This window comes from Scardinius erythrophthalmus (assembly GCF_964197995.2).
Source record: "Scardinius erythrophthalmus genome assembly, chromosome: 9".
NCBI classification, from domain to species: Eukaryota; Metazoa; Chordata; class Actinopteri; order Cypriniformes; family Leuciscidae; genus Scardinius; species Scardinius erythrophthalmus.
This window is the reverse complement of record NC_138229.1, coordinates 10,876,063-10,897,556: the sequence shown is the minus strand read 5'-3', so window position 1 is coordinate 10,897,556 and position 21,494 is coordinate 10,876,063. Positions and strand designations below refer to the sequence as shown.

The 21,494-nt window shown below is 33.8% G+C and overlaps 2 protein-coding genes across 3 annotated transcripts; one reads left to right on the top strand and one right to left on the bottom strand.

Moving 5' to 3' along the window:
* Nucleotides 1–2,215: 2,215 nt before the first annotated feature.
* odf3l2a (outer dense fiber of sperm tails 3-like 2a) lies at nucleotides 2,216–7,213 on the top strand (the record flags this gene model as incomplete). The annotated part of the gene is made up of 4 exons (XM_081374099.1): nucleotides 2,216–2,264; nucleotides 3,609–3,719; nucleotides 4,323–4,436; nucleotides 6,726–7,213. 4 exons carry the CDS (start codon nucleotides 2,216–2,218, stop codon nucleotides 7,211–7,213), a joined length of 762 nt encoding a protein of 253 aa, XP_081230225.1.
* Nucleotides 7,214–8,133: 920 nt separating this feature from the next.
* ebi3 (Epstein-Barr virus induced 3) lies at nucleotides 8,134–18,655 on the bottom strand. Of its 2 annotated transcripts, none has more exons than XM_081374917.1 (6): nucleotides 15,744–18,655; nucleotides 15,445–15,648; nucleotides 15,210–15,327; nucleotides 13,454–13,632; nucleotides 12,997–13,154; nucleotides 8,134–8,578 (listed from the first exon to the last, which is right to left on the bottom strand). In XM_081374917.1, exons 1-6 carry the CDS (start codon nucleotides 15,871–15,873, stop codon nucleotides 8,429–8,431), a joined length of 939 nt encoding a protein of 312 aa, XP_081231043.1. In that variant the 5' UTR covers nucleotides 15,874–18,655; the 3' UTR covers nucleotides 8,134–8,428. The 2 variants fall into 2 exon arrangements, with proteins under 2 accessions (XP_081231043.1, XP_081231044.1); XM_081374918.1 differs by having other exon boundaries at nucleotides 8,135–8,578; nucleotides 18,512–18,655.
* Nucleotides 18,656–21,494: the final 2,839 nt, after the last annotated feature.

Sequence of the window (21,494 nt, the reverse complement as noted above, 5' to 3'; positions counted from 1 at the left end):
TTTAGAGTCCTCCTTTAACAGCTATGTGACTTCAAATAAATACGGCTCATAAAATAAAAGACGCTCTATGCTCTTCTAACAATGACCCTGACTGTAACCATACTCTCTGTACTTGTTATTAGAGTATTATTTCACAAATAGGTGTTTGTAAAGTGAGTCCTCAAGCACTTTCATGATACAGAGATCAATAATATGCTCGGTGTCAAGTTGCAGAATGACATACCCTGATTTTTATTTAAACAACTCTTGGAAAGTATGTTGATGATGAGTTAATGGACCAGCTATATGCAAACCAGGTGACCGATCTGTTTTAGATGCAAATTCATTGAGCTTAATTTTCTCAGCTCTAAGGTAACTTAACCTGCGCCTCTCGGCTGCATGCCAGAGGTCAGCTGTAGTGTTACCTGCTTCTACATGTATCACCGAGTCTGAAGATAGAGCAGGTTAATGTTTAATGTCCGCTCACTGGTCAGGGATGACATCTCTGCTTTCACGAGACACACTTTCTTAGCTTGATATTACATTTTACACTGCATCAGTTAATCATCAGTTTAGAGCTGCCAAAGAGGAACAGACTGTTTTAAAGCAATGAAGTACTGTAGCTTCAGAGTAACGTGATATGGGACTTCATACTGTAAAACTATGCCACAGAAACAAGAGTAGGTTTCCAGAAGTTTCATTTGTTTTGAGTACTAGTTGAAGGTGTCCATGGGAACAGCGAGTTTGATCAATGTAAAATCAATTTTACGTTTTCTATATCGGGATTCAGCCACTTTACTTTCAACCACTAACCTACTGAACTGTCATTAATGTTTAATTAAAAAAAGACAAATTTGATAGCACCCTTTAAAATATGAATGTGGTGAAAACTTTTCACTAACACTTTACAATGCTCATTTATTAACATTGGTTAATACATTTTAAGTGGTTAACACTTTAGTTTAGGGTCCAATTCTCACTGTTAACTAGTTGCTTATTACCATGCATATAAATTGACTGTTTATTAGTACTTATAAAGGACATATTAATGCCTTATTCTGCATAACCATATTCTACATCCCTAATCAAAACCTAAACTACATTACTAACTATAAATAAGCAGTTATTAAGAGTTTATTAAGGAAAAAGGCGAAGATAATAGTAAGTTAATAGTGAGAATTGAGCCCTAATCTAAAGTGTGACACATTTTGAAGATCAAAAGTTACATGAACTAACATGAACAGCAATATTTGGTAACACTTTATTTTACAGTGTCCTTGTTAAACGTGTTACATGTAGTTACTGTAACTATAAATTGTGCATAATTACATGCAACTAACCCTAAACCAAACCCCAATCCTAACTCTATCCCTACAGTACGTACATATAGTTAATTAGGTTACACTTTATTTTAAGGTGTCATTGTTACAGTGTGTTTATATAATTAAGTACTGAGTAATATTAATTAACTACATGTACTTACTATAGGGTTAGGGTAGGATTAGGTTTTGGTTGAGAGTTAATTGCATGTAATTATGCATAATTTACTGTTATTGCTACGATAAGTACATGTAACATATGTAACAACGACACTGTAAAATAAAGTGTTACCGTTAATTATTATTACTCAGTACTTAAATGTATAATTACACTGTAACACGGACACCTCAAAATAAAGTGTAACTGATTTTTTTTTTATCTAACGCTAATAAATGCTGTAAAAAATATATTGCTAATTGTTAGTTAATGCATTAACTAATGTTAACAAATCAAACCTTATTGTAAAGTGCTACCAATATTTTTATATCACAAGTTGATGGCAATATCTCTTAGTGTTTACTTTTCAGGCAGCTATTAATATATAATCTTGTTACCTCGACAGAATAAAGTGGATCTATTAGTAATTTCCCACAGTTGTTGGCCGTCTCACATTGTGTAATTAGTTCATTAGCTGTCGTTTACACATAAGTTGCCAAGGTGTAACTGTAGGTGTCCTTTGTAGTCAGTGATGGATGTTTGGAAATCTGTTATGCGTAAAGATATTGAGATGGAAGTTCTTGAAGCCTGGACAAGGGTAAGGTTTCTTGTGCTTGTAAGATTCATTTATAATTCAAGCCGCAGTTGTATTTCTCCAGTGTGTCTAAACTGAAACTTCAACCTTTACTGGACCTCCTTGAGCACTCTTGCTGCCGAATTTGCTGTCAGCTCTTTAAGCTAGGCAGAAAATATACGCGGCATGGGGGAAGTGGTCAGACGGCGGCCCATCATTGCTGGCAGGGAACGAGGTAAGTGTGTGACCGCTCTTTTCAGTAGATTCATTTGTACAAATGATTGTGTCGAAAGAATTATTCAGCAAAGCGAGGAGATCTGACAATTTATTTTAGCGCAAGGGCTCTGTAAGTAGTTCAAACATGCTTCTATTTGGCCCTTGAGAGTGGATTGGCAGTTTGATGAAAGAAACTGTCAGTTAGGTCTTTTATTGCAACACCTGCTTGTATCATTCTGAGAATAGAACCTCTTTTGTCTGTTCTTCTTTTTTTTTTTGGCCAAAGCTTTGAAAAGCTTGTGTGACATTTAACTGTGTAAAAAAAAAATTCATACGATTTCAAATGAACGTTTACAGCCAAGGTTCTCCTGGACTTTAGAAATGTGCACAGCATGTGTGACCCTTTAAGTCTCACATGAATCGCATTCCATAGTTTTATTTTAGATTTAATAAAAAAAGGAAGTGACTATGAGGAACATAGCTAGCAGATGTATAACTTATATTGACTAACAAAATTAATCAGCCTGTAGCAGACATAATAAGTTATTACAATGTTATTTTAGTATTATTTACAATCTATTATAGTTTTTTTATTAATATTTTGAATTTGCTTTTATTTTTATATTTTGGGTTTTCATTTAAATTTTTTGTACTTTTATTATGCACCTTTCTCAATTTTTATTATTTTGAATAATACCATTATTGGTGACACTTTACAATAAGGTTCATTAGTTAACATCTACCTTAGTTAACATGAAATAAAAATGAACAATACTTCTACAGCATTTATTATTTATTACAGCAATTTCAACATTTACTAATACGTCATTAAAATCAAAGGTTGCATTTGTTAACATTAGTTAATGCACTGTGAACTAACATGAACTAACAATGAAGCTGGATTTTTATTAACTAGCATTAACAAAATAAATACTGTAACAAATGTTTTGCTCATTCTTAGTTCATGTTAGTTAATACATTAACTAATGTTAACTAATGAACCTTATTGTAAAGTGTTACCCCATTTTTTATTTCATTTTTAGTTTTTATTTATTTCCAGTTAGTAGTTTTTGTTACAACATTTCTAACTTTCATTTAGTTTGTTTTTAATCTTTATTTCATTTAATAATTTTTTTTTTTTTTTATCGTTCTAGAGTAATAACCCTGCTTGTAAATACAACCAGCATTTATTTATTATTTTCCTTTATTTTACCAGGAAAGCCCCAGTAGTAACACGACAAGTTTTCTCTTTTTACCGCATATAATGTTCACTAATACACATTAATTTCCATTCATTACCCAACACAATTCCAGTAATAATCCTAAAAGGCTCTGCACACCTTGTTTTTGTTTATGCCTGCAGGACCCGGGCCTGGGCGTTATGCTCTTCCGCCCACTATCGGTTACATAAACCATGACTACACCAAACCCAGCAGCCCGGCCTATTCCTTCCACAGCCGCATGAGCAGCAACAGTGAGTGACACAACATGAAATCAAACACTTCTCACACTGACAGACGACATGATCCACTGAACTAATGCTGGGTTTAATCACTTGAGAATGCTTTTAACATGCTTGTTCATGTAGAAAGTACATATATATCAACATGGCATTTATACGGACTGATAATTTTATAGATTAATTAGTGTCTACATTGTAGTACTGAAATAGTAGGTGGATTTACGCACACAGGCACACACTTACACGCCTAATTAGTGACATGTAACACTTGTTTGGGAGGAATTGGAGGGGATTGAGAACACCCAGTTTGATCAAAGTATTATTACAAAAAAGCATCTCACGCATCTGGAATTTATATCACAAACAAAAGCGTGCAATAAAATGATAAATGTGATTTCTCTGGCATATTAAGCTAATAAAACCCACATGCTTGATTTTGATCCATATGTTGGATTTTAATTAATGTTAAATAGCATTTCTGTTGCTCAAACAGCACAGCACAGCACAGCACTAGTCACTGCAGGGAATGCTTCAGCCTTATAAATTCGTGTTGCTTTGCACAAATGTAATTCAGGAAATTCTGGTGTGTTTTCCCATTATGTTGCTTTTGAATAGTGGTGTCTGTGGATTCCAGTCCAGGGCCGCAGTATCATGTAGATGGAAAAATGACACGCTTTGGCAGAGACGGTACCCCGTCTTATTCCATGCTGGGTAGAAAGAAGAAGACAGGTGGGTTTGATCTGATCTGATCATGTTTTCACCTTTTTTATTAAACATATCTGTTTCTTATTTTATCCAGGACCTTTTCATAAATGAAAGTTAAAAACATGTCCAGGTCTGGTTATATTCATCTAAAAAGAACATTCTGTAATGTTACATATTTCTGAATGAAACAGGATATTCAATAGTCCATCCGTCGGATTGCGGAAAGTAAAAATCACATTCGTTTTCTCCATAAGGGAATCAAATTTTCTTTGATTTTTAAAGATAACCTTTACGGTGAGCTATGAGGTTGTTAATGTATATATGTTTTTGTTGAAGCCAACAGCCGACATTAAAGCTCCAATATGTAAAAAAAATTGACCACAAGAGGGCGCAGTTTCCAACAATAACAAAGGCGAAGCTTGATGACGCTATGAAGGAGGTGACGATGGGAGATGTCGTTTTTAATGCGTTTTCACCATCTAGCGATGTATCTAAATGGAATTAATGAATCATGATCACGGATGAGGTAATTTATTCGTTTTTGTATTACCTGTATGTCTGATCGTATTATTTTATGTCACCATAATTAATGAACTGCAAGGAACGTGAAATGTTATGCTATATTATCCCGTTACAACTTACAGCTATTTGTCATTAATTCATATCTATTAAAATCATCTTTACTGTAACTATTACGTTACTTGTACAATAAAAAAAAATTTGATTTGCTTACCTGTCTATCAATACACTCGCGAGAGCAGAGTCTCTGTCAAGTCCAAGATTGTCGCGCAGCTCTCTCCATCTCGAAAACGCCTGGCCGATATTTATCCGGGTTTTATTCCTCCGTTTGTCACACAGTCTGCGTGTATCCGAATATGGACGCTTTCATTTTGTTGGCACTTCAATACTCGCCAAAGAGTAATCGTGATCCATAACAGCTATAACCATACAGTCTATGGCAATAACGCTATAACCACCACTTCCGCATTTGACCATGTGATGTTCCGGTGTAGTGGAATATCACATGGTCCACACCGGAAAAAAAGGATAGTGCGGACATTGCGTCACTGAGAGGCGACATTTCTTTTCCGGGACGGACAGTTATTTAAAATAGGAATTTCTCTGAAATAAAAAATCTTTGGAGACTTTTGAGATATTGTAAGTACACAACTGGAGGAAATATATCACACTGTGCAAGTTATTTTCGGAAATTTTATTACAAAATTGTTACAAATTGGAGCTTTAATAAATAATCATGTTAAACAGCAGATTCTCTCACATGAAGGACAACTGCGAATGACGTAATAGTCAGTGTCCCTATATGCTCTCAAACTACTTAAATATGTATTTGTCTTTTAGTCCAATTTTCAAATACTTTTTTCTTCAAATCAAAGTTTGTAATGTTGGTTCACCCTGTAGCTGGTTGGTGTGGTTCATGGCTTATAACTCTTTAATAAAGACTTTTTAAAAAAATGAATGGGAAAAATTCTTTGATTAATCTGTGATTGGTTGCATCAAAACAATGGGCATTGCCAGTAGGGGTTGAAAAAGAGGAATTGTTCATGTTTTTTTCCTTTTGCAATAATTTCCACTGATGAATCTTGCACAATACGAATGGTAATGTGTATTTAGAAAGTAAACAGCATTATTTTTATGTCATGTTCACTTTACACTGTTTTCCAAATTATTATACAAGTGACACATCAGTAGGATTTCAGTACAATAAACATTCAGATTTTAGTTTTTTAGAGCACAGAACTCGGTCAGAGAAAGGCTTATTAGGGTTTTCTGTGCTCTAAATCACTTGTAATTCTTTTAATAGTTTGATAACCTCTATGCAGTTTTTTGCTCAATATTAGTTGTTTTCATGCCTTTTGCAAGACATTGCACCATTTGATGCTTTTCATCTTCAGAAAGATCTTTCTTCCTCCTCATATTGCAGAGAAATGGCTTGCTTAATAATGTGGAACAACCTCTTTCAGTAGGTTTTCATTTCCCTAAAAAGACCTGGTAAACTACTTAACAAACCTGTCTGAGATTGATACCAGTTATCTAAAAATATAAGATAGAAATAAAACAGACACTTTCTTTGAAAAACTAAAATATAGACAATATATAGCGTTCAATAGGTTTGTAACAGATTTGCAGAGGTGTAAAGAGTATACCTAAAAACCATACTTGAGTAAAAGTACAGATACTTTCTATGAAATCCTACTGCTATGTCACTTGCATAATAATTTGTAACACAGTCAAACTGCATCGAGAAGGCATACACAATCATAAAGCAGTTGTCGATTCTCTGTTTCTGATCAGCTGATACATTCCAGACTCCTGGACCAGGAGCCTACAGTCCTGAGAAAGCTCCACCTTTGAGCTTTCACCACAGACCTCCGTCTTACACCATGGCTTTCCGCACACGCTACCGCGGTGTGGATCCTGTGCCCGCGCCCAACAGCTACACCTTACCCAACCTCTTCGGCTCCCACGTCCCCCACAAATCCTCCAGTGCCAGCTTCAGCATGTCAGCACGCAGGAAAGCAGGCGGTCCATCGGAGGATCTGTCCATGACCCCGGGACCCTGCCGGTACAACAGCACAGAACCCAGCGTTTACCTGAACAGACAGCCTTCTTTCTCCATGCAAAGCCGTCATAATAATCCCACCGATGCCACGAGGAAGCCTGGCCCAGGCACGCACAGCCCAGAGAAGGTGACGGCACACCTGCCTCGTGCACCCTCTTTCTCCATGGGTGTTCGTCATTCCGAGTTTGTTACACCACTGATTGTTGACGTATTAGACTGAATTCATGCGATGCTTTGTTGGCAGCCATTAAAACAGGATTTGGCTGTTTACATCAAGAAATGATGTTAAAAGGGAAACACTTAAGTGAATTATCTGGAACAGTCACGATCTTCACTACCTGGCATCTGATTTTGTGCAAAGAGATGTATGAGTATAAGTATCTTTCAGTTTCACTCACATCAGTTGTTTTCTTTAAAAGGAATATTTCAGCCACAAAAAAAGTCATCCTTTACTCACTCTCATTCAAAATTTGACCTTCATTCTTTCTATCATGAGAAGTTTTGAACTGGTCAAATCAGTAATTTATAATTTCAATTAATGTGCATTGGATATATATATATATATATATTTTGGGTGGTGAATGGGTTTATAATAAAAAAAAAATTGTTAACAAAATATATATAACAATTAAAAATCATTTTTGTTAATTGAAATAAAGCTGGAATAAATAAAAAATATATAATAAAACAAATATTAAATAAAAAACCATAACAAACTTAAACAAAAATTTGAAATGTTGCATTGGCAACTAACTGAAATAATAATTTCAATAATATATATAATATTTCAATAAAATAAATTCAATAATAAGTTGAAGTTGTTGCTGAAAGTTGTGAAGTGTTTAAATGACTAAAACTTAAAATTAAAATGAATTAAAGCTAAATAAAAATATATATTTTTTAAACTAAAATAAAAATGACACATAGCAAACTGACAATTAGACAAATGAAAATCTGAACTTAAACTTTAACCTTAAAATAAAAATATAAAAATTTAACCTAATTAAATAATTTACTAAATACTATAATAGTGTATATAAATAAAGGATTAGATTGGTAAAACACCAGTATCAAATGATTTTCAAAGGAAACTAGTATAATTAAACTTTTCTGTTTAGATAAAGATTAAAGATTTGTTATTAAACATAAATTTTTGTTCTTTATTTGCTGCTTGAAAAGTGTGATTTTCTTATTTTACAAACCAGTTAAAATCAGTTAGATAAAGTTTAGATGAGAACACTTTTGAAATGCTTACAAGCTTTGTGATTATTTACAAGTGGAGCTATACTGGGTGTTGATCATTTTTTAAATAAAGAAAATTCTGCACATTGAGCTTGCATATTGGTTATCATTGCCTTTATAAACAAAGTTACACTTCGGTGATATAACAAACATTGAAACATAACACTTCTGGTAAATGTAATGATTCATCATATCAGTTGATGGGTACAGTGGCACTTATGGGTGCACTCCAGTCACTGTTCCGCCCATCATCAAGGAAGTCCTTTGCAGATATTTGGATGTAATAAGTCCTTCCTGCCACCAGTCCACTCAAAACCATTTTGCTAGACTCATAAGGGCCAAGCTAGAAAACAAAAAATGTTTAAAAATGAAACATTTGCCTGTATAAATGCAAATACTGCTTTAATTGTTCTGTTTGGTGATTTACAGCTTTAACCCTCGTGTTATGTTGGAATTCTGTGCACTCCCTTTATGGTCCGGGTCAAATTGACCTGCATTGGATTCAATACAATTTCTCAAAAATCACACTATGAAAAACAACAAAGATTCAGGTTCAAACTGTAAACTTTTAAAATCAACATTTGTCAAATATTCCAAAAAATATATATCTGAAGATATGATTTAATGAAAATGTTTAACAATTTTTTAAAACTATTTAAAATTTGAATATATGTTATATTTATATTTATATATATAAATATAACATATATATAAATATGTTATATTTATATATATTTGCATATACATTTTTTTTTTTTTTGCTTAGAACATCATAACTGAACAATTAATCAATTAATCTGAGCTCATTTTTCTGCTGTCTATGTCGAAGTCTCAATGTATTTCAGGTATCTTGAATATATAAGTGAGAGCTTATTTTACTATCTGTGTCTGTCAAAAATTTTCATTTGTAATTTGCAATTAATTCTGAACACCATGATTTAGCTTTTTCAAGTGTGTTTGGTTTGGGTTAGAGCACTTTTAAATACACATACACTTTAGAACTGGAGTTGATGCCTTGACATACATAAAATAAATGTTTTTATTTTGTGTCTGTACAGTTGCTTTTGAATAGCTGCCTATGATGGACATCACAAACGTAATAGTGATTTTGTTTGTATTTGTCAAAAAAAAAAAAAAAAAAAAAACAGTATGTTGAAACTTTGCATGCATGTTCATGATGATAAATGAGAAAAAGTCACAAAATATCAAGAAAAAAAATTATTTCAATATTTATTATTTCAGTTTAATATTATTTCAGGTAGCTTGAAAAAATAAATGATAGGTCATTTTTACCATCTGTGGCTGACAAAATATTTTTCTGTATTGAAATAAGTGTGGAAAACCTATTTTTTTTAGCTTCACAAGGTATTAAAAAAATAAAATAACAAAATATAACCAAGAAATGTTATTATTTTGGCTCCGTACAGTTGCCTTAGAGCATTAAAATATGCGGGTCAAATTGACCCGCGAACATCACGAAAGGAACAGTAATTTTGTTTGTATATGTCAAAAAACACCAGCATGTTGAAACTTTGCATGCATGTTCATGATGATAAATGAGAAAAAGTCACAAAATATCAAGAAAAAAACATAGGTTAACCAGTATTTCCAACAACTAGAAAATCTAAACGGGGCAAATTGACCCGCAACATAACACAAGGGTTAACACTGTAGAACATTGTCTACACAGGAAACTCTATGGCAAGCCGTTTTAACTTTTATTCATTTCCGGGATATGAATTGTTGATATCAAGAATTACATTTTTGATATCAACAATTACATTTTTTGATATCAAAAATGTAATTGTTGATATCAACAATTTAATTTTTGATATCAAAAATGTAATTCTTGATATCAACAATTTAATTCTTGATATCAAAAATGTAATTCTTGATATCAACAATTGAATTCTTGATATCTGTAATTATATTTTCACTAGTGAAATCTCACCATAGGCTGCCATTCAAAATCAATTGTTGATATCAAGAATTGATTTCTTACTAGTAGAAATATAATTTTTTATATCAATAATTACATTGTTACTAGTAAAAATGTGAATTACTGATATCAATAATTCAATTGTCACTAGTTGAAATATATATTATTGATATCAACAATTGAATTGCTACTAGTAAAAATTTTAATTTTTGATATCTGAAAATGTATTTCTGATATCAATATTATTTCAGATATCTAAAATGGATTTCTTACTAGTAACAATCACATTCATGATATCAGAAATTAACATTGTCACTAGTGAAAATGGAATTATTGATATCAAAAATAAAGGTTTTTACTAGTAAGAATTGTATTTCTGATATGTTTATTCAGAATTTTAACTAGTAAGAAATACATTTTTGATATCTGTAATAGTTTTGTCGCCCTTTTAACATTTAAAACACATATAGGATATGAATTGTTGATATCAACAATTCAATTCTTGATATCAACAATTCAATTCTTGATATCAACAATTCAATTCTTGATATCAACAATTCAATTCTTGATATCAAAAATGGAATTGTTGATATCAACAATTGTATTTTCACTAGTGAAATCTCACCATAGGCTGCCATTCAAAATCAATTGTTGATATCAAGAATTGATTTCTTACTAGTAAAAATATAATTGTTGATATCAAGAATTACATTGTTACTAGTAAAAATGGCAATTACTGATATCAATAATTCAATTGTCACTAGTTGAAATGTATGGCAAGCCGTTTTAGCTTAAATTGTACCCAGCGTTACTCGTCGTAATTGCATTTTTACTAGTAAGAATTCAATTAGAGAGCTCTACAATTCAATTCTTACTAGTAGCAATTACAATTAGAGAGCTCTCTAATTCAATTATTACTAGTAAGAATTACAATTACAGAGCTCTCTAATTCAGTTCTTACTAGTAAAAATAACAATTACAGAGCTCTCTAATTCAATTCTTACTAGTAACAATTCCAATTAGAGAGCTCTACAAATGGATTTTTACTAGTCATATATCTCCATTGACTTCCATTCGTTTTTAATTACAGAGCTCTACAATTGAATTGTTACTAGTAAGAATTACAATTAGAGAGCTCTACAACTGAATTGTTACTAGTAAGAATTACAATTAGAGAGCTCTACAACTGAATTGTTACTAGTAACAATTGCAATTAGAGAGCTCTACAACTGAATTGTTACTAGTAACAATTGCAATTAGAGAGCTCTCTAATTAAATTCTTACTAGTAAGAATGCAATTACAGAGCTCTCTAATTGATTTTTTACTAGTAAAAATACGAATTAAAGATATGTATAATTGCAGAGCTCTGTAATTGAATTAAAGAGCTCTGCATTTGCATTCTTACTAGTAACAACTGAATTAGAGAGCTCTCCAATTGGAATTGTTACTAGTAATAATAGGATTAGAGAGCTCTCTATTTAAATTGTTACTAGTAAGAATTGAATTAAAGAGCTCTGCAATTGCATTCTTACTAGTAACAATTTAATTGTAGAGCTCTCTAATTGTAATTCTTACTAGTAACAATTCAATTGTACAGCTCCGTAATTAAAAATGAATGGAAGTCAATGAAGACATCTGACTAGCAAAAATTCATTTGTAGAGCTCTCTAATTGGAATTGTTACTAGTAAGAACTGAATTAGAGAGCTCTGTAATTGTAATTCTTACTAGTAATAATTGAATTAGAGAGCTCTGTAATTGTTATTCTTACTAGTAATAATTGAATTAGAGAGCTCTCCAATTGTAATTGCTACTAGTAAGAATTGAATTGTAGAGCTCTCTAATTGAATTCTTACTAGTAAAAATGCAATTACGACGAGTAACGCTTGGTACAATTTAAGCTAAAACGGCTTGCCATAGAAATGTCTATTCTTGATATCAACAATTTAATTGCTACTAGTAAAATTTTTCATTTTTGATATCTGAAAATGTATTTCTGATATCAATATTATTTCAGATATCTAAAATGGCTTTCTTACTAGTAACAATCACATTCATGATATCAGAAATTAACATTGTCACTAGTGAAAATGGAATTATTGATATCAAAAATTAACATTGTTACTAGTAGCAATTAAATTGTTGATATCAAGAATAGACATTTCAACTAGTGACAATTTAATTCTTGATATCAAAAATAAAGGTTTTTACTAGTAAGAATTGTATTTCTGATAAGTGAAACTGGAATTTTAACTAGTAAGAAATCGATTCTTGATATCAACAATTGATTTTGAATGGCAGCCTATGGTGACATTTCACTAGTGAAAATACAATTACAGATATCAACAATTATAGTTTTTACTAGTTGAAATTCAATTGTTGATATCAAGAATTATCATTTTAACTAGTGAAAATGTAAATGCTGATATCAAGAATTAGCATTGTTACTAGTGGAAATGTAATTCCTGATATCAAAAATTGCCATTGTTACTAGTAGAAATCTAATTCCTGATATCAATAACAATAATTTTAACTAGTGAAAATTTAGTTGTTGATATCAAGAATTCATATCCTGCGAATGATTAAAAGTCAAAACGGCTTGCCTATTGCCATTCCCAGGATATAAATTGTTAATATCAATAATTATAGTTTTTACTAGTTGAAATTAAATTGTTAATATCAAGAATTATAGTTTTTACTAGTAAAAATTTAATTGTTGATATCAAGAATGAACATTTTTACTAGTTAAAATTGAATTGTTGATATCAACGATTCATATCCTGGAAATGAATAAAAGTTAAAACGGCTTGCCATAAAACTCACAGTTCTAGCCGTCTCAGGTTTGCCCCAATGGTATTTCACTGTGTATTTAAGGAGAAAGTTGACAGGATCCGGCCACGTGGGTGGTGGACCCCACTGAACAGACAACTTCTTGCCTGGCATTACCATCACGCTCACATTCACCGGAGGATCAGGTTTCACTACAACACAACCATGGACAGAGATTAAAACACTCAATAGAAAATCATGGCATATGCATCAAGATGTGAGCATCGATAAGACCTTGAAAATATTCCAAAAGCAGCTGTTTCATTTTCTGTAGTGACATAGACTAAAGTAAATATTTATGTGAATATTTGTTTATTTTTCCAGATATTTTTCCTGTATCGACTATATAATTGATTATATAATGTTTAAAAATAAAAATACAGACTGTTTGCAAACCATTGGAATAAATGGAATGGTAGAACACGGTAGAACGGACCAATGAAAAGCTCACCTATCTGCTCAAAAATGAATGGCCATATGCGTGTTGTGCTTCCCAGAGCATTAATAGCTGTGATGTTGAGAAGAGTTGGTTCTCTTGCAAAGATCTCCAGTTCCTCTAGCGCACATTGCCTGTCTTGTTCTTCCCATTTCTGGCATTGACGGGCACTTGAGAGTGGTTCTGAAAAGCTCCTAAATTTAAATTCAGAAGCAAATATTCTGAACTATTATTCTACATTTGAATATGTATAATAAATCATATAGATATATGGTGAATTGTACAATATAAATTGCAGCACAATATTCAAAATAAAGCAATAGTATACATTATTTATTTACTCACTAATGCTCATGTTAATCCAAACCCATGATGAATTATGTCTGATTCTTGAACAAATCATTCTTATGAACTGGATCTTTTCAGTTAATCAGTTTATTTGGTTCACAAAACCAGTCTGAATGATTCGCTCATGAATCAGAAGCTATTACAGATTCTTCATAAGACTAGGAATAGAGCACATCATATGCACTATTTAATGATGTTTTTATGCAGCTTTTACGGCCTTTTTGAAGCTCCAAATGATAATTCATATAGACAATATATAGCGTTAATTAGATTTGTAACAGATTTGCAGAGGAGTAAAGAGTAGCTAAAACCATACTTAAGTAAAAGTACAGATACCTTACAGCGAAAATTACTAATTGTATCAATTTACAAGTGACCAATTCCAATACGACTTGAGTAAAAGTCTTAGACATGGTTTCACAGACACGGTTTAGATTAAGCAGGATTAGGCCTTAGTTCGATTAGCAGGACATTTAAGTAGCTTTTATAAATCTAATAGTGCCTTAAAAATATTAATGGTGTGCATCTTGAGACAAAACAATGACACTGACATATTTAAGATATGCCAGTCCAAGTTGCTTTCAGTTAAAACAGCTCAAACATGCATTTTAATCTGGGACTAGGCTAAAACCTCATCTGTGAAACCATAGATAAATGTGTGTGAAAAATAGAGCATCTGATTTTAACAGTAGACTTAAGTATTTTACTCGTACTAAATGTAGGCTCAAAGATGCATTAGTCCTCAACACCTAAGAGACATGCCAGTGAAAAACAAGAAACCGGTGTATTGTGAGGAGAGAAATCACGTTTATTTTCTAAAATCAAAATAAACCTGAATACCTCAAAATTGCAATAAAATCAAGGTTGACACAACAGCCTCTTAAAAAGTCTACAAAACACTCAAGTCCAACTCAAGTTTTCAAAAAGGGCATAAGAAAACCAATATCCTTCAAAAAGGTCTCTTCAATGTAACGGTTAAATAAAATAATATTAAGTAAAAATTAATTATTCAAAGCCTACTTGCACTAGACATGCTGGTTATGGCTATAGCCATGTCCTCATCTCATATGAAGCGATTCAGAAACTTCTAACTAATCTGTCTAAAGTAGCCTTGTTGACAAGTTTGGGTTCTTCAGGGAAAAACACACATTATATAGTACCTTCAATGCCCTGTAGATGGTGATATCACTTCTTTTAATTTCATAGCTCATCACAAATGTACTGGAGTAAAGAGTACATAAACTTTTTCAAAAATGTAGTCAAGTATAGAGCAAAAGTTGCTAATATCTTTGATACTTAGTCAAACTACAAAGTAGCCAAAAAGATTAAGTGCAGTAACTAATTACATTTACTCAAATACTTAACACCACTGCGGATTTGCCAATTTTACAACTCATCTGGTATTATACCAATGCATACATACCTGTATGTAGCAATATAGTGTGTTGGAAGTATTGGGTCTGGAGTCAGTGTCCAAGAGCATATGGCCCTTTTAGGGTAAGCTGGAGACCAACAATGCACATCCGGAGGAGAAGGGGGATCTAAATAGCGCAAACAGAGCGGCATTTCAATTCTTAATTTAAGCTCTCTGGGATAGTGAGATAATTCTTTTACCAGACTACACAGCTTTAAATAAAGGAAAATATGCATAAACCTACATCCCAGGTGCAGAGACACTGTTAGTATCAGGTTTCCGTTTGGTTGGTGGCAGGTGTAGACGCCTTGGTTCTTCAAACTAGTGTTCTGTATGAAGAGAACGGGGCTTGAGACGAGCACTGAGCTGTTCAATCTCCACTCCACCTCTTTTTCCTCTCCGTCAGTGCACGGTATCTTCACAGATGAACCCACTGCTACAAACACTTCTATTGAGGGAGGTGAGGAGGAAAAGAGACAGGCTTGGACAGATCCAACACGCTGTGTTTATATGTAGTGTGTTTTCTGAACAAATAAAGCTTACCTCGAACCTCTGGCGGTACGGTTGTTGGGTCTTGGCTAAAAACTCCACTTATGACCAGCACTCCAAAAACATACATCAAGCACATTTTTTGGCGTTTTATACTCACAAAACATAAAAGCTGGGCTTTCATAAAAGCAGAGACTAAGTGAGTAGTCACATGCTCGGATTTAAGGAATTTTGTTAATCATTAGTTGATAAGTTGATTGCGAAAGAAGGCAGGCTACTGTTGGGCTGCGGTGTGAATATAAATAGGCTACATGAAATTTAAAAATTGATGTATAGTATAGGCTACTGTATGTTCATTTGGATCATTGATATATTAGGAACAGCAAACACTTTTTTAGTGTTTAACAATTTGGTTTTAAATGCATGTGCAAAATTCAAATGTAATCTATTCATGTTGGTTTCAATTATTTTTAATGAATATTTATACCATTTCTGACAAAAGTTTTGATTTAATGACTTGAATGGTGTGGAGTAGCCTAGGCTACCCATGTGGAGCTCTAATTGTTGTGTTACCATCAAGTAAAAAGTATTAATATGCTGAATACATGCTGGTGTACACATCCTAATCACTAGTTTCCTAAATATTTCCATAAGTATGAATTTTAATAAAAAGAAAATTTAATAAAAGGGTATTCAAGTCTGTATGATTTGCATTTTGTATAGAGCTCAACATAAAAAATGAGTAGGTTTAAACACTAATTGCTTACTAAATGAGCACGATTCAACAATCCTCTGTATTTAATATGATAAATTGATATTAAAATGGTTTACTAATAATAATATGCCGGTACAAATAACCACTGATCATTAAAGGGTTAGGAAATATTAAAATCAGTCACAATTTCCTCAGACACTACGAACAACTAATGTGTCAACAGGTCATTAATTATATGCTTGCACAACAGAAAAAGGGCACGCTTGTGGTTAATAAAATAGATACAATCATTGTGACATCATTGCAGAATCCTAAGCACATGGTTGATGACATCAGCACCCATCCGTCCAATCACTGAATTACCTTAAGGTGCAACTTTGGAAAGTGTGTTAAACAGTGTCTTATAATTCATAAAATCTTGATCTAGCCCATCAATTATAATTTAAATGGAGAAAAAAAAGTCACAGTTTACATACTGCAGGATTCAGTGAGCGGTTTTCGGCTACCATGTGGACTGTGATATAATGAGGTCAGAATCCTTCTGTAAACAGCACAATGTGCTTGTTTATCGAGTGTGTGGGACTGTTCTCATTCTTCCATGCATTTTCACAATCCTGAGTGAAGACTTAATTCACATGAGCCTTGAAAATGCAACAACTTTAAATGAAAACATGTTTTGCGTTTGAGCTCTTTGGCTGAGAGTTAATGGAGACTGAGATCGGTATCAATGAGAACCAAAGACTCAAGTGCATTGACAGATGTTATTAGGGCCATCCTTTAATGTTTTAAGGATTCATTAGGTACACAGAATGGAGTTGTTTCACAGCTTTAACACTTTCTGATGTGTGTACCATTCTGTTCAAGAGTGAGGCCTGCTGTATGTCCTTATGCATTTTGGTGGCTAAATGGTGAAAACTTGTGTTTGACAAATTACAAAGTCTAATTCTTGCTGCCCCAACTGACACCAAAATCTGTTAAGAAAACAAATTTTATTGATTGGACGTTGAGCTTTCATAATTCAAGAGTTGAGTTCTCAGATATGTTTCATTAAATAATAATCTTTTATGTGGCTGTTTCTACCTAAAAATTGCTTAGGAGAAATAAACAGAAACAACTGACAACTAAAAAAAAGGTAAGGGTAGCCTACAGAGCTTTAAAATAATGATAGCACGGAGCAGATCATTTGTTCTGGAAAGAATTGAATGAGTGTTCTGAGATCAAACTCCACTGGCCCAGGCTGAGCTTTAAATCAGTGGAAACTTTTAAAGAGTTTTATGTAGGCTATGATAGGCTTCTTGATGTGTCTTTATTGTGTCAGAAGCCGAGATGAGGTAAGAAGCATCGACTGCCAGCAAACAAACAAATTCATTTTGATTATTATTGTTTTAAAATATAAGATGTTATCTAAAGCCTTATGAAATCACGATAGTACTTTTAAATGATTAAAAACAGAAGCTTCTGGCTCTCCTGAGGAGGAGCGTTTGCTTTAATGACAGCAGAGCTCTCTAGCTGCATGAACTCCAGAAGTCTGTGTAAAACCTGATGATCATGTCCTCCAGCATGATATGAGTATGGTTTAAATTACATTTTGAATCCCAGATTTTCAAACTCGGATGAGAAAGAACGAACAAATAAACTGGTGTCATTAGGCACCATCTAGTGGTTATTGGGCGTTAACGCAAATTTCTTGCTAACTTTTTCAGTAGCCCTCTAGATAGTCAATTTAAATCATAAAGGTAGTCCACATGATGTGAGTAATTCTCCTTAAGGTATATAAAAGGTTTGTATGAGGAACACTCTGAAATTTAAGGCATTATTTACTCATGATATTAAGTCAACTTGGGTCGATCTCAAGTAGGCTACTAACATTCGCAGTTTTGTCTTTTAGCCTTTAGGCTACGTGAAACCATAGTCCCTTGTCTTTGCTACACGCGACAACTAATGGGCTGTATCCGAAATAGAAACTCTTGAGTAAGTACTTATTTCTGATAATTAATTACTTCATGACATCTAAAAAAAAGTACGTTCTGTATGAATGTGCGTAGTGTAGTATGAATGTGATCTGGACATACTACATTCGCCATGTTGTCATTATCATGTGACCTACCAGCTCTGTTGTGTTGCTTCACTGCCATTCACAAATCCTCTCCCGTGGCCTCATGGGATAGTAAAGTGTCTATCCATCATATGCACAGACTTCAGAATCTCGCCGAAAATAGGACATCAGAAGCGCTGAAGAGATGAGTCCCACCTTAGGACCCAATTAAGCATTCCGATTGGTTCCTTGGCAAGGCAAGGCAAGGCAAGTTTATTTATATAGAGCTGGTAAGTCTCGCCCCTTCCGTAAAACCCCGCTGGACCTCAAAGTTGAAAAACCGTCAATGCAAGTGAATGGGAGAAAATAATTATTTTCTGGTCCCGTTTGAATTGTGCCATGAATGTGAACATATGTTGTCTGTGAATTTTTTATATAACTTTTCATGTTACGAGTTTGACAGTATATGGTATGATTCTTCGGCTAGTAGTTGTGGAAAAGACATAACGAGAAAGACTACATGTCGCCTATGTGACGTCACCCCATAAAGTTGACTTACCAGTGGTTTTCGCCAACCTCAACAATTTTGTCCTCTCCCTGAAAGAAGGCGATGAAGTGCACCAAAGACACAGCCATGTTTAGCGGGATCCGTGAGCTAGTGTCCGTGTGCTAGTGGTGGTGACGTTTCAAACGCATCGAGAGTTGTAGTCCACAAAGTGCTCTCACACAAAGTCTAACCGTATCGAACTTCTACCCGCTAAATTGTATCATTCTTTACACGAAAAGTTATATAAAAAATTCACAGACAACATATGTTCACATTCATGGCACAATTCAAACGGGACCAGAAAATAATTATTTTCTCCCATTCACTTGCATTGACGGTTTTTCAACTTTGAGGTCCAGCGGGGTTTGGCGGAAGGGGCGGGACTTACCAGCTCTATAGCCTAGCACATTTCATACACAATGGCAATTTAAAGTGCTTTACATAGAAGAAATTAAAATAATAAGAAGAAATAAGAATAATTAAAACAGTTTAGAAAAATAAAAAATAAAATACAGTACAGTACAGTACAAACAATCGGACGACCAAAGAGGTCATTCATTAAATGCATAGCTAAACAGATGTGTTTTGAGTCTGGATTTGAAAGTGACTATTGTAGGAGCACGTCTGATCTCCTCTGGAAGCTGGTTCCAGCTGCGGCTGGCATAATAGCTAAAAGCAGACTCGCCATGCTTTGAGTGAACCCTTGGTATTTCTAGCTGATATGATCCTAGTGATCTGAGTGATCTGTGTTCAGTGAGCATATCTGCAATGTATTGAGGTCCTAGGCCATTGAATGATTTACCAGTAATAATACTTTAAAATCAATCCTAAATTTAACTGGGAGCCAGTGTAAAGACCTGAGGACTGGTGTGATATGTTCATATTTTCTGGTTCTGCTCAGAATCCTGGCGGCAGCGTTCTGTATGAGCTGCAACTGTCTTATGGTCTTTTTGGGAAGGCCAGTGAGGAGTCCATTACAATAATCCATCCTGCTGGTGATGAAAGCATGAACAAAGTCTTATTTTCTCTAAGTCTTGTCTGGAAACAAAGCATCTAATTCTTGCAATATTTTTCAGATGATAGTATGCTGATTTAGTTATTGCTTTGACATGACTACTGAAACACCAAGTGTCACACCAAGATTCCTGACTTGATTTTTAGTTGTTTGATGCACTGGTTCAAGCACGTTTTATGGGTAATCGCTTTAGTGCCTGGTTACAAATCAGACAAAATCACTTTATTATAGAAGTCGTTTGAACTACGTTATAACGACCATTTTAACTTATATGTTTCATATACTAGTATGTAACCGATTAAATTACTATACAATATCGGCCTTTCTGTAAAGCTGTGTGTACTGTGAAAAGCGCAATATATTAGGCCTACTTGATGGCAGAAAACTCCAGTAGCACCTCACTGCAGTACACGAGATCCAGGGGGCGGAGTTGGATCCAGATCTAAGGGGTGGAGATTGGTAGGTTTAGGGGTGGGTTTAGGGATCAGGGGGTGGAGATGGGTAGGTTTAGGTATATGTATGGTGGGAGGAGTTGGATCTGGATCCCCCTGGATTTCGTGTTCTGCAGTGAGGACCATCTCGAAAACTGTCCTATAGTGGGACTCATCTCAATGGTGAAATAGGCCAGGCAAGGCAAGGCAAGGCAAGGCAAGTTTATTTATATAGCACATTTCATACACTATGGCAATTCAAAGTGCTTTACATAGAGAGGAATAAAAATAATCACACTATAGCAATTCACAGAGATTCATAGAGACAAAATAAAAGCAGCAAAATACCTGAATTACATTTCAATTTGTTTCTCATAATCTTCACACAAAGCTACTGTGTGTCCTGAGAAGACTACTTTTTTAGAAGACATTCTGATTAATCTGCCAGAGGACATTGTGTTCCACTGAAGAACGTCATGGGGACAGGGTATAATTTTAATTTCGCTGTGAACAACCCTTTTATGTTGTTGCTGTAATGACAGGAGTTCCCGTTTTAAAATGCTCAGTGGCTATAGGCTACAACTGCTCTTCAAAAAAGAGTGGAATTCCCTTTTCTATATGCTGTCACTGATTAAATATCAGATCAAATGCTTTTTAAAATACAGAAGAGAGAAGTTTATACATCGTCAGAGTGTATTTGGAGAGCATTCATAGCGCCTCATAGCACACGCAAGAGTTTTTTTCCTTTCTTAAAGGGATCGTTCACCCAAAAGTGAAAATTCTGTCATCATTTACTCAACCTCAAGTTGTTCCAAACCTTTATTGATGAATCAGGAAAAAAATATATATATCTCTTATTTGATTTATCATTTTTCATATTTTAAATATCATTTAATCACGTCAATCATATTTTAAGAAATCATATAGTTTGCAGTGTTTATCATTATTATCATTTGAAATGTATGTTTAATGCATTTCTTTGATTAATTTTTATGCCTCAATGTAGCTGACTGACTTGGGGTGAAATTTTGTAAGTGCAAGATGTGGGCGAAAGCATAGAAG